General features: G+C 47.6%; 1 protein-coding gene across 5 annotated transcripts in view; it reads left to right on the forward strand.

Moving 5' to 3' along the window:
• COL27A1 (collagen type XXVII alpha 1 chain) overlaps nucleotides 1–13,369 on the forward strand; it is a 214,281-nt gene that overhangs the window by 59,048 nt on the left and 141,864 nt on the right. For all 5 annotated transcript variants that reach the window (XM_075112252.1, XM_075112254.1, XM_075112253.1 and 2 more), the window contains 2 exons: nucleotides 2,954–3,024; nucleotides 7,836–9,271. In XM_075112252.1, the coding sequence (XP_074968353.1) occupies nucleotides 2,954–3,024; nucleotides 7,836–9,271 (1,507 nt within the window). The remainder of the gene's footprint in view (nucleotides 1–2,953; nucleotides 3,025–7,835; nucleotides 9,272–13,369) is intronic.

Consider the following 13,369-nt stretch of genomic DNA (forward strand, 5'->3'; position numbering starts at 1 on the left):
GCTGCTACCTGCATGCGCATGGTCCTCAGCGGGAAGTTATTAAAATCACCACCGAGGCTGAGAAGTGTTATTGCTGGTCTTTGTACTGCTCTGTCCCTCTCTGTGTTTCCTTCCCTGCTCTTTCGGCGCTGGTTAGTTCCCGTGGACTGATCGCAGGAATTCACAAAAAGTAGCGAAGCAAAATTAAGCTGTAGTCAGTCGCTTTGGTTTGCTATAAAGGGAGTTTGTCTGCACTGGAAACTTGCAGGGTTCACATGAGTTTACATCATAGGCATTTGGGGACACTTCACCTAGCGACTACAGCAGTGGGACCCTCATTCTGGTATTCAAGGGCCCTATGCAATAAAAGAAATAAATGCTTTTAGCGGGTAGCTCTTGATAGAGTCTCTGTGGAAATCGCTGGTTGTGGGAAGAAGCTGAGATAAAGGCAAGGTGGGGTTGATAGCTCTATATAAGGAGAAAAATCTTCCTTTACCATTGCTGCTCAAGCTGCTTATGCAATCCTGTCGCTCGCTGCGGAGTTGTAACGGAGAAAGAGCCTGCATTATAAAATCCTACAATAATTAACAGCCCCATCAGTCACAGGTCTGCCATTTGGAAGCTGCTTTTGCTTTTTCCATTAAGTTGGTAAATTTTGCCAAAGTGTTTTTCTTCAGTGTTTTGGCATTCAGCCCCGCTCTCAACTCTTATGGTATTGGCTGTGCAAGGGGTCCAGGAGCGGGGCTGAGGCCAGCTGGATCCCGTGCTGTGCATTCGTCTCCTTTATAGCCCCGTCAGTGTCACTGGAATGAAATTACGTGCTGGATTTTCCCCTAAGGCTTGTTTCCCTCACTGTGTTGGTCAAGGGGGATTTTAGAAGCAAATTCGGGTTCTGAATGTACCCCTCAAAAAAAGACCTGGGCTACAGTTAGGTGTATTGCGTGCACCGGTGCTTGTACATAGCTGTAGAAATCTGATCCTCACCAGAGAAAAGGTGTTCTTAATGCTTGGGACTCCTGCTGCCCTTGGAGTTCACGTCATGTTGGTCCCCTCCTTCCCCTTCTCTTCCCGTGCTCTCCTCAGGCAGTCAAAGCCTACTGTTGGTACCTGGCGAGGTCTGTGCTCCAGGCACATGTGCAATTGTGCCCGTGCCTTAAAACTTCATTGCTCCTTTGGAGGTGAGCAGAGAAATGCAGGTCTTTCCATGAAGTGGATTTTAGCCTCTTTTAAGCCATAAAAAGACTTCTGCTAGAGGTAGCCATGAGGAATCATCCCATCCTGCTTCCTTTCCTACCTTCCCTGAATGAACTGGGAGAGCAGCTCTCCTTGTACTCAGCCGTGTCTTCAGCCCGAGCCGCGTCCTGTGGGATGAAGTGGGCAGAAAACAACCAAGCCTGCCCAGCTGGAGATGTCTAGAGCATAGTGAGGGTTTCCGGGTTAGCGTACGGCTGCTGTAGGACATGGCGAAAGGATATTGTGATTTGGCTATTCCAAGCTGTTGTTCCTTCATGCATAAACTAAAGCAGCCCCAGGGCTCCTGATCTGTGCAGCCCAGTGTCATGGTAATGGAAACAGCACAGAATGATGTGGTTCATCTCATTTGTATCCCAGCCGATGCGGGGCCACTCCAGCATTTTGTCCCTTCAAGCCTTAAAATATTAGGTAGTGGCTGGATTCCTGCATGGATTTTTACATTCAAGGCCAGGTTTCCCCACTGATGTGTAAATCACTGTGGCTTCATTTTAGCTGTGGGAAAGAGTCTTCTGCCCTGGGTGAGGATCTGGCCCAGGGTAATACATTGCCTCAGACGATGCTTTCGTGTGCTAAAGCTGAGACTTGATGGCAGAAGAGTGGTCTCTAATCCCATATGACAAATTATTTGTCTTTGCCAGATCTGAAGAGAGGAGCGAGCTCCGCTTTGGCTTTGCTTTGCATATCCCAGTGTTCTCGCTGGCTTGGCTGAAATGAAGAACAACCTGTGGATGTCCCACGCTGCATTTTTGTCTCTGTTCCTCTAGCAGCCCTTGCTGATCAAGCTGTTAAATATCATTTCTAGAAGATGAGGGAATTCAATCTTCAAACTTTCCACTGACAGTTTTAAGCGAGCTTAACCAAGGAGTTTCTTATGTTCATTATTTGGCTACAAACCAAAGAAGTTGGTGGGGGAAGCGGGGGCTTCAGCTACCTTTCTAGGAAAAGTTCTCCTCTCTGCTGGCACTTCAAGGCTTAGTTTAACTAAGTGAAAGTTTTGTCCAATTCCCTCTCAGGCGTGAAAGGGTCTACGAGTGCACTGTGCTTGGGAGTGTGCAGCGCTCACACTTTCTAGAATTTCCTGCCATACCAAGCTAGCAGCGGCAGCATAGGGTGCTGAGTGGCTGGAAGCTGCCCCCTGTCTTTGCGTCTGGGTGTAAAAAGAGGAACAGATTCACGCAGGATTCTGTATGTTTAGAATATGTTTAAGCATGTAGTAAAGCAATAGGACTCGGAATTTGTTTGCTGAGATGCGGGTGACATGTCACTGCACGTCATCCCATTTTCTACCCGTGTCCTCACAGACATGCCCGTGTGCTCCTGGCATGTCTTTTGGCCTCCCAATTTTTAATTATTTCTTCATCCTCTTGCATTTCTGGTGTCCTAGGTGGGATGAGTGCAAAATAGTAGCAGTAGCAAAGGGACTGCTGACCTGGCACTGATGACACATGTGCACCTTGAAACACTGGTCCGGTCCCCTCTAGTACCAGTGGGAAAACCTTCGACTGAATTCAGTGGGCTTTCGATGATTTTAGTAGTAAAATGAAATCTCAGTCGGAAGCAAGTGCTGTTCTGCTGAGCACCCGTTCTCCATTTCCCCGAGACACGTGGACACTGCCACTGACTTCCTAGACTTGTGATCAAGGAGAAGACCCTTAACAGAGGGGCTAGTTTTTATTAATGTTGTAGAAACTCATTATTTTTTCTTCTTTTCCAATTTTAGGGGATTCTGCTTTCTCTGGACTGTATTATGTTTTACCTGGTTCCTGGGATTCACACAGGGAAATTCTGAAGGTAACTTACACTTTTTTCCCTCTTTTTTTTCCCCTCCTCTCCTACTTTCAACCAAAGTAAAAGCCAAAGGCTTTGGTCTCAGTGTAGAACCGTCACTTAATAATGTCTGAGCCTAGTGCACAGGATTAAATGCATTTCTTGCTGATCATTGCAGTGCTGGTTATGTATATGACACAGTTAACAGCTGGCAAAAGAACCCGTTTTTTTGCAGGTGATTATGTGCCCCACAGGATTTCAGAAGTGCCTGTCTGTCTGCTGGGAATGAAGCACTTTGGTGTGTCTAAAATGTCACCGGCATCTAACTGCACTTGTTAGGAGTTAACTGCTTTTTTAGAAAGTGCCCCTTGAGGCTGGGGCATTAAGGAATTAAGCGTCTCTGGCAGATGGGTTTTTCCTTGACTTGAACAGAACCCAACCGTGCCTCTGCAAGCACATAGGATGCTGTGCATGTAGAAATTACACGAGTTCTAAAAGTAACAGCAAATTTAAGGGAGAAAAATCCCACAGTGGTGTTTGATAGTAGAAAGACTCTGGCTCAGTCCCTGTGCTGTAGGGGAAGTGTTCTTTAGCGGAGTGATTATACAGCTTCACTCTATCTTTCCTTCTCCAGGCATCCCCTCCCCAGTACTGCTGGGGACAGGGCAAAAGGCTGGGGTACAATAATCACAAGACCCCACAGGAGGAGACAGAATGCTTGAGAGTGAACAAAAATAAAAATAAGTCAGTCTTTTATGGTTGATGGTGTGTGCTGGCATCTCTGCAACATCTGTTTGTAAAGGAGCCATCTCCTCTTAAAATAGCGACACCTCTTCCACATGGATGCTTTACATGGGTATATGCTGGAACTAAACAGCTTCCTCCGCAGTCGGTAGACAACAATAAGTGGACTAGCAGGCTCCAGGGCTCTCCTCTGAGTCTCCAAAACATGAAGGAAAAATAGAAAGTTGGTCAATGCTCAGCTGTAAGCCAGCCCATGGAGCACTTTTTACTGGGGGTGGGGGGGGTGGGGGGCAGGGAATACATCCCTGCCATCAGCAATTTTGAAATATGTAATATTTTCCAAATTCTCCTTCAACGCAAAAGAGGTGAACATCTGGCTGAATTACTTAGTCAAGCAGTTTTCAGAGCAAGTTTTATGTCAGCTCATAAAAAGGCAGCACAAATACTGTGTCTTGGCGTGTCTTTTGTCAAGTAGATTTTAATATGCTGTTTAGATTCATCTCTTTCCATCCTTTTACACCCATGATAATTAAGGGATGGTGCCATGTCTTTCACTTCACTCTTACTGTATTACCTTAGCGTGGTAGATAACTCCTCTATGAGATACTTTCTCTGTGAAAAAGGAATTTTTAAAATCTTGCTTGGCTTCCCCACGGTCAGACAGAGGCTGCTCTTCTCGGGTAAATGCAAAAACTTCCGGGGAAGCAAAGCCTGTAAGGAAACATTGGTGGCCTGAGACTGTTTTCTCGCTCAGGATTTTCAAACATGAGATTTATAAAAAGCAAATAAGAGCTTGTTCACAGATCTGTGTGAGGATGAAATTAAAGCGATGCTGTGGGCTTTTGAAAACACTGCAGTTACTATTGTAAGGCTTCGGGGTCTTCCTGCACACTGGAAAATCAGGGAACGCAGAGAATGATTTTTCCATAAGTGTTACAAATCCAACAAATCATGAGGTTAGTGAGTTCATCTGATGTGCACTGACTAAGGGTCTGGGCAGTAACTTTTGGAAACGTAACGTTTATTCAACCCAGTTTTGGCTGTGGGCATCGCATCTCGGCTGCTGGAATCTAGGGAGCTGCAAGTTATTTCTCTCCTGCATTTTGGCTTCTTTCTCTTACAAAGCTTTTTGTGTGGGGAAAGCTGGAGGGAAAGAAAGAGTTGGGAAGGAGAGCAATAAAGCATTTTAACCCTCTTGCGAAGATGATCATGTTCAGGAGTCTCTGTGCATCTCACTTCATGCAGAGTCTGCTAGAGGTTTTTCCCCGTTGCTCAAATATTGCTACAGGAATGTTGCAACTTGCTTCAAGACACCTGGGTCCAGGCAGCTCTAAGTGAATGGTTTTTTAAATAATGTGTTTTGGTGGAAAAATCTACAGAGGAAAAGATTTCAAGGGGAAAAACACTTTGCTAAACTTGGAGCTACTTAAGGAAGCCAAAATTACCTTGCATTTTATGTTAGTTGATGACATCCCGTCATCCCAGGGGATGCGCCCCACCAGCCCAGGGCAGTCGGCATGGGATGGAGAAGCAGACAGGCTGGGTGCACAGGAGTCCTGAGCTGTGTGCCTGGACCTCGTGCTGGAAAATCCACATACATGTCCTGCACGAGGTCTGTTTTAATCAGGTTTTGCGTAGGCATCTAGAATTTGGCTCTACCTTAGCGGGTTTTGAGGGAAAGGAGTGGTTGTGTTGTGCTTTTTTTTCCTTTTTCTTAAGCCCTCTTGGGTGCAGTTGCTAATGAGGCAGTTGGATTGGTATTGCAAGCAGCAGCAGCAGCATCTGAGCAGGGAAACAACCTTACGTCTTTGCAGAGAGCTACCAGAAGAGTAGCTTCTGGAGTGTGAAGCATCTCTGCCTAGCAGATACACACCGCTGTCTGTCCCTGAGAGAGAACCTAAAAATGTATGTAGAAATTGGAACCTGGAGTCTAGCTCCTAGTTTAAGTGGTATAGTTATTTCCTTAGGGCTAAATCCTGATGCCTTTAAAGTCTGTGGCAAGGGTCCCGCTTGACTTTGCTAGAGCCAGGCTTTGGCCTTTACTGTTCCGAGGGCTCTGGAGGTTATCCAGTATGAAGATACTGCTGTAACTCCTCCATTCAGTGCAGAGAGGGGAAGGCTATGCTTTGGGGACATACGCTGTGTCCCTTTGCTATGCTGAGGGACAGCCCCATTGGGCAATATGGCAGAAAAACAGTGGGGGACCAAGGATTTCTTAGTACGGGAGAAGTGCCATTATTAACACTTGCACATGCTATGCAGTAAACTATCCCCTCTGTAGAGAGAGGGAAATCTTCCATCCCCTGTCACATCTGATGCATGTTCTCCAGGGTAGTCTCTGCTAGAAAATGAGTTAAGCTGCCTTTAAAAAGGGAGGTGGGTATAAAGCTGAGCTCAGACAAGGTAAATATTCATTGACTTGCTCTTACATACAAAAATGGCCCAGGTTTTTGCCAAAGTCAAGTAACAGAGGTTTTCTCATTATCCTCCTCCCTTCCTGGCCAGCAACATTACAGGCCTCAGACTGGCTTGAGTCTACAACCCTTCTGGCCAACTCTGAGGATCTCTTTTAAGTGCCAGTTCTCCAAATATTGGGTATTGTGCTGAATATTTAAGAGCTAAGGGTGAAAAAGGCCAAATGCCAAGGCCCTGTTAGAAAAGGAGCTTGTTTTTCCTTTGGACAACCTTTGCTTTACTTTCCCTTTTCATCTAGGAAAGCTACAATCCCATGATGTTAGCTGACATGCAGCCATGATCGGCACTGCCGCACTTCTGATTGTTAAATTCTTACCTTGCGAGATCAGCATTTGGATTGTACAGCCCAGGCTAGATTCCCCAAAGAGCACTTAAATACATGAGAGTTAGCTGGTCATTGAGTAACAGGGATTGCGTTTGGGCAGGGAAGAGAGAAGGAAATAGAGTTATCCTCGCTCATTTTCAACAGTGGTAGTGTCATGGTAATCATTCTAGCCTTACCTTTATCTGTCTATACCATGCAGATAACACCTTTTATTAGACCAAATGTTAGAGCTGAAGTAAGAGAACAAGCTTTTGGGCACATGAGCACCTCTTTCAGGTCTGGGCACATTTACCTTTGCAGCTTTTCTCACGTAGACCTCAGCATCTTCCCCAGTTAAGTAGTTCAGCTGAGACTGCTGCCAGCTGGCTCCAGTTTGTGTTGCTGTTGCCTGCTAATCTGCCTTGGACTCTGAGCTGTGTATGACTCCTGTTAGACCTTGGGGCCAGAAACCAGAGGACTCTGCTTGTCTGTCCATTGCAGACTTCCCCCAGAGCCAGTGGAGAAAGATAGGTGCCCCTGGACAGCAATCCCTCTCATCCTCTGTTGAACAAGGCACCCAGCTCCTGGGTGACAAATCCTGGAGGCGAGTCGTGCCTCTGCTGCTCAGTAGCAGCCGTAACTCATTTCTCAGCCCTTCACAAACCAGGTCTGGTTCCTCCAACTTATTAAAATAATCTGAGGCTGCAAGATCATCTTCTGGGGAAAAAAAATACCACCGTTGAGAATCTTAAGTGGTTCGGTGAACCTAGGTGCAATTTTTTTTTATGCTGGGAGGTGCCTTTCCTTCCCTAAACTCTCCAGAGTCTCAAAGATCAAAAGCTGCTTCTTACTGATTTGGAGAGAGACAGATACAAGGCTTTTGCTCCCTTTGAAAGTTCTGTTCCTTGCCTTCAGGGGATATAAAATTTTGCAATTCCAGCTCAGTCTGTTGTTCAAATTCCTCTCCCGCTGTGTGGTCAGTACTCAGAATTAAATCCCAGAGAAGTGGACTATTGGTGCTCAGTGGGAAATTTCCTTGTAGTGAGGTCAGCTCCCTCCAGAACATCTGGAGCTGGTCCCTGGTGGGACACTACAGCTAGCCAGATGCACTAGGGAGCTGATGCATTGAGGCACTCCGCTCACACTATGTGCAGAAGAACTATGTGCTCTCCACTCTGATTATTTGAATGTGTATGTGTGAGAGGATGGTGGGGGTTTCCTGTCTCCTGTTACCCTTTTGCATGGACTGGCCCCATACCCGTCCAGTCCTTGGGTTGCCCAACACCTCACATTTTCTTTGTTTCCCCTTCAGATGTGGATGTCCTTCAAAGACTGGGCCTGTCAGGGAAAAGGCCATCAAGCGGATGGTCCTCATCACGTGCAGTTCCTCAAGGGGTCATTCCTTTCAAATCAGGGGTCATCTTCACTCAGCGAGCACGTGTTGAAGCACCGGTCAGCACCATCCTCCCCGCAGGCTCCAGCACTGACCTGCTTCTAGTGCTGAGCCTCTGCTCCCACCGCATCAACAATGCTTTTCTCTTTGCTGTCAAGAGCAAAAAGAAAAAACTGCAGCTGGGGGTCCAGTTTGTGCCTGGGAAGATCATAGTGTATGTGGGCCACAAGCGCTCTGTATATTTTGATTACAATGTCCATGATGGCCAGTGGCACAATATGGCCATCAATATCCGTGGCCAGACAGTCACTTTATTTACTTCTTGTGGGAAGCGCAGAGTACATGCGGATTTGCATTTTAAAAAGGACGAGGCGTTGGATCCACATGGATCTTTCCTCTTTGGGAAGATGAACCAGCACTCCGTGCAGTTTGAAGGAGCTATCTGCCAGTTTGATATTTATCCTTCAGCCAAGGCAGCTCATCATTACTGTAAATACCTAAAAAAACAGTGCAGGCAAGCAGATACCTACCGGCCGAACCTGCCTCCTCTCATCCCCCTCCTGCCCAGGGACCCCAGTGCCTCCCCGAGTACCCCCCAGCATATGGCGCCCTCACTGCAGGGTCTGAGAAACCTGACCACTGCTGCCCCATCCTTGGAGTTTGGCAAGGTCACTGCACCCCTCAAGACTCGGGGTTCAGGTGCAACAACCGTCGCATTGGTATCATCCCCACCATCACTGCCAAGACTGACTACCAAAGCCACAAAAGTCACAGTGGCTCCATCTCCTGTTCCATCGAGTACTGAAACACGGCCAGCCACCCATTTGGTCCCTCGGGGGACGGTGACGACCCTCAGGGTGTCTCGGCCCACTCCCAGCACAGGGAAAAATCCCCTTCCCACTGCCAAAAAGGCCCCGCCAACAAGCCAGAGCCCTGCCACAGCCAGCAGGAAGGAGTCCAAGCAAGAGACCAAAAAGAAGATCAACCAAAAACCCACCATTGAGCCCTCTGAAGCATCCACTACTGTAAAGGCAATGAGGAGGATGACTGATAACACAACCAGCAATGTCCACTTTGTCACCCTAAAGCAAACCCCACAGAATCCAAGCAATGGGCCCTTTCTAAAGAAGCATGCGCCGTTCCCCACCAGGAAAGTGCATCCTAGTAACATCCCTCTGGTGTACACCAAACCGCCCCTGGGGTCTGCCCGTCCTGCCTCCAGAGCCAGGGCACCGGCCTTCAACCTCACAACCCCAACTACAGCTGATGGCTATCAAATCTTTGACCCCCTCGGACCCACACCGTTTCCATTTTTATTGGGATATCCGGGAATGAAAGGGGAGAAGGGACCGCAGGTAAGTTCAAGCTCTTAATGCTGGCTATTCCCAGTCACAGCTAAATGCTTGGCAGGCCATCATCGACAAGGGTTTCTATGAAGCTCAGTGGAGCGTGACGACTCGAAATAGTAGCCAAGCACTCTTACATTCCTGATGATCACAGTCTTAGCGTATATCTCACTATAAACTTGAGTGCTCTGTGATGGTGGATGCCCCTTGAAAGTTTGTGATTAAAGTTGCTCCTTAGTGGTAGATTTAAGAAAAGAAAAAAAAAAAGAACCCCACCCTCCTTCCTACATGTTGCTGGTTAAATTTTCGATGGCCAGGTTGGGGCTCTGTTCCACACCCCTGGTTTTACTCAGGGCCAAGAGAAAAGTGCCCTGTTTCAGCAAACACAAGGACAGAGATTGCTTCAGGATTTATTTTTTTAAACAAGCTCTCCTCTGTTTTTCAGGTGTAAGTTATTTTTATTTATTTATTTCTCATAGCCCACACTTAAAACGTGCGAAGGGTTTCCTTTATAAATTTAAACTAGTTCATTCCACATACAATAACCACTCTTAGGGTGTATATCTTGGCTATCATAGAAGTATACACACATTTTATAATGTTAAAAGCAGTCAGGCCACACTAATTATCTGCTGGGGTTTTTTTTCTTCTTTTTCAAATGCAAGAATGCAAACAGGATCTTTAAACTGGCCAACTTTTAGGAGGATTTGGTGTTCCAACCCAAGTCTTTTCCTATGTTGTGTATATGAGAGAGGGGTTGTACATGTAAAATAAGTTTCTCCCAGACAGATACTTTAGTTGCCAAGTTCCAGCCTAGAGCAAATTTTTATAGCTGACTTCTTAAAATAGTGAAAGAAGGGTTTATAATGGAAATATTGAGACTAGCTTAAGGAACACAATAAATAGCACTTGTGCCTGCAGATGTGCTGCTCATTGTTTCACCTGAAGTGAAATGGCTGTGTTTTGCTAAGCCCTCCGTGGGCGCTTGCCTTTCCTGCCTGTCCCGTTTCAAAGCAGCGTGGTGGTTTCTCTCCGTGTCACTTGGGTGGGGAGTCATGGAGGGGTGTGCTTTGTTCAAAGGTTCCCATCTCTGGGAGAGGTGAAGGTGCTGCCCAGGGCAGGGGGATGCGGGGGGATGCAGCGCAGGCCGCCCTGCGCTCCTGTCTGACTTTACCGACATGCATCCCCGCTGTAGCCTTTGTACTTGGAGTTTTGCTAAATCCCTGAGTAGACAGAATGAGCTTCACCGATTTTATCTCTGGACAGTCTTCTGTGTTTCATGGGGAGTCATTTCAGGCATATTTCCGAGAGGAGAAATTCAAAAATTGTGAGCTTCTCTTAACACACTCCTTACCTGTAAGGGGTAAATCAGGGCGGCCGGCTCTGAGCCAGTGAAATCCTGGCCCTCTCCACCTTCTTGCCCTGCAAGTGCCACAAGGGTGACCGAGCTGCAAGCCCCCGCTTCCCCCTGCAATGTAAAGAGGTTATTATTGAACTGGAGTGGAAAATCCCTCTCAGCTTGTGAATCATAGCAAAGAAACAGATTCAGGCTGTGGAGGACTGAGGGAAGAGATGGCAGGATTTTTCCATCCTGTCTGTGAACAACTGGAGTCCTGAATTGAGGGAAAGGAGAACATTTTGAGGCTCTGTCTGGCTTTATCCTCTTTGACTGCTGGAAACAAAGTCGGCACTTTGGGAGGGAAAGGTTATGGCTCGGCTGGAGCTGGCTGCCGTGCGGTGCTTGATAGCTCCTGTGACTCACTCGGAGATCTCTGTACCATACTTTGTTGGATGTCTCTGACGTGGGAAGAGAAAGAGGAGAAAAGACCAGAATGGGAATGACATGTTGAGAAATTAATGTAGCACTTCCATGGCCAGACGAGCATGTTTCAGAACAAGTGCTGATAAATGCTCTATGCTTGAGTAATTACCTGGCGCTGGCCTCGTGCTGTTGGGCAGTCGTTTCTGATGAGGTCAGTACAGCCCTTCCTGCTCTGCTGCGTGATATCGCAGCCCGGCGCTTTCCCTGGACGGGGCAGGTTATGGGCTGGGAACGTCATACATGGAGTCTGGCACGAGGGTGGGAAGGATAAGATGATTAATTAGTTTTTCCCAGTTGTGTTGCCTCATACAAGGTCTCTTCAAGAAAACTCATGCTGGGCAGAGATGTGTGAATGGGAAACTGCCTCCTACTTTTCCAGCAAGGACTGAGACCACCTTGGCAATGATTTACGGGCAGAGGCAGGCTGGCAGCCAGCAGCACCCTGCCTGTCTAGGTTTCTACTGAGAGAAAGGACCATCTCTCATCCTCATCATCCCAAAATCAGGATGCGATTGACAGCCGCGGTGCAAGGCAGTGGTGACTCAGGCACCGTGGTCTCTGCAATTCTGGGTCTGTGAATGCCACCAAAATAACTGTTGGTATAATCTTAGCCGTTCAAAAGGCCCCTTCCCAGCAACTGAGGGAGGTGTCCACATGGTCAGAGGAGTGCAAGCATGAGCCTAAAAGGATCTGTTCTCCTAGCAGTAAACAGCAGCACCCTCCATGGATTGATCTGTCCTGGAAGACCACCGCGGTGCTGTGCAACAGGAAATGGAGATGCTGCGTCCCACATGCAACTAATGGCAGAGCATTAATTCTTCAGGAATGTTGGGTTTTTCTGGGCGGCTAGAGGAGGGAGGATAACATGCTCTTAAGAAAGAAGAATTTCTTGGGAACCATTAATAACCACAAGCATTTGGGATCTCAGCTCTACATTTCTTCTGGAGGGGGGAAATAGCAAAAAGAACACCCAAACATCATGCTAAGTCAGTAACTCAGGACTGACTCAGCAGCTGGCAGATGTCCCTCTGAATCATCCCCATGGCTGCCTGCAGCACCTCTGCCGAGCCTTGCTCCAGATCTCGCGTCCCTGCGCGGGGCCAAGCGGGCCGTTGCTCAGCTTGCAGAGCAGCATGACCGCAGCACATGGCTGCAAGTAGCTTGGACACCCACAAAAGAAAAATAGTATATGAAAAATAGTATTTTGTGTGCCAGCATGTGAAGCCTTCAAGCCCTTGCAAGGCTGTGATGTGACAGGCGTTTTGAATCCTTTGGTGGATAGGGTATCATTGGCTTGTCCATATCAGCAGCAGGTTTGATGGGGAGATCTGGGGGGGCTGTAGCCCTCTCCCCTGCCCTGCCTGCTGGGATGTGCATGCTCTGTGTTACGTGGTAAAGCTGCAGCAAACCCATTGCCCTGGTGCAGCCGGGTTGTATGCAGTGTACCCTAAGTTGGACCTTTCTCCTCCTACATAATAAGGCTGTAATTCCGTAGCTTTTTTGCCCCTGCAAGCAAAGCACCCCATACTGACTCTTTTGACTAGTGTCTGCGGGTTATTTTTTGAGCAAGAAAAACCATACCTGATGCTGAATGTGCAGAGGAGCAGGCTGAGTTTACTAAGAGGCTGTGGAGTAACGCAGGGGGAGTGAGGAGGGAGGGAAGGAGCGTGTTTCAAATGACTCCCCAAGTACCCGAGTCGGAAGAGTCCCCGGGCGGGTGCGCCAGCAGCCTCCCGTTTCCATCCGCACGGCACGGTGCGCGGCCAGGAGCCCCAGGTTCGAACCCTGGTGGCAGCAGCCCGGCCAGAAGCGTGGCGTTACTTTGGCAGGCAACCTTCTTTCAAAGGCAGATGTGTTTCGGGGCGCGTCCCCAGTCTAGACTGCTCCAGCTGCCATCTTCTGCACGAGCAGTTTGTCTTGGAGCCCAGCTCCTTTCATAAAGAAGCAGTCCTTGCCAATTCAATCAGTGGGTAGGGGAGAGAGAGGTGATTGGGAATGCTGATAAAATATGAAGTGCCTATTTCCAGTCGTCCTTGTACCAGAAGAGGCTACTCAAGCTGACAGTCTATGATAAATTAAGGAGCACACAATGTGTTTGAATGCCTCCTAATGAATGAGTCATATTAATAAAAAAAAAAAGCGACTACATGCTTTGTGTAATACATGGGAAAAGCTCTAGCCATACTCACATAGTTGGATCATAATTTTTTGCGAATTTAACCAGAGCTATCCCCAAAGGGAAATCTTGCAGGCAAATGACTAAGCATCAGAGCGCTCTATTTGTG

This window comes from Phalacrocorax aristotelis, chromosome 17 (genome assembly GCF_949628215.1).
Source record: "Phalacrocorax aristotelis chromosome 17, bGulAri2.1, whole genome shotgun sequence".
Taxonomy (NCBI): Eukaryota; Metazoa; Chordata; class Aves; order Suliformes; family Phalacrocoracidae; genus Phalacrocorax; species Phalacrocorax aristotelis.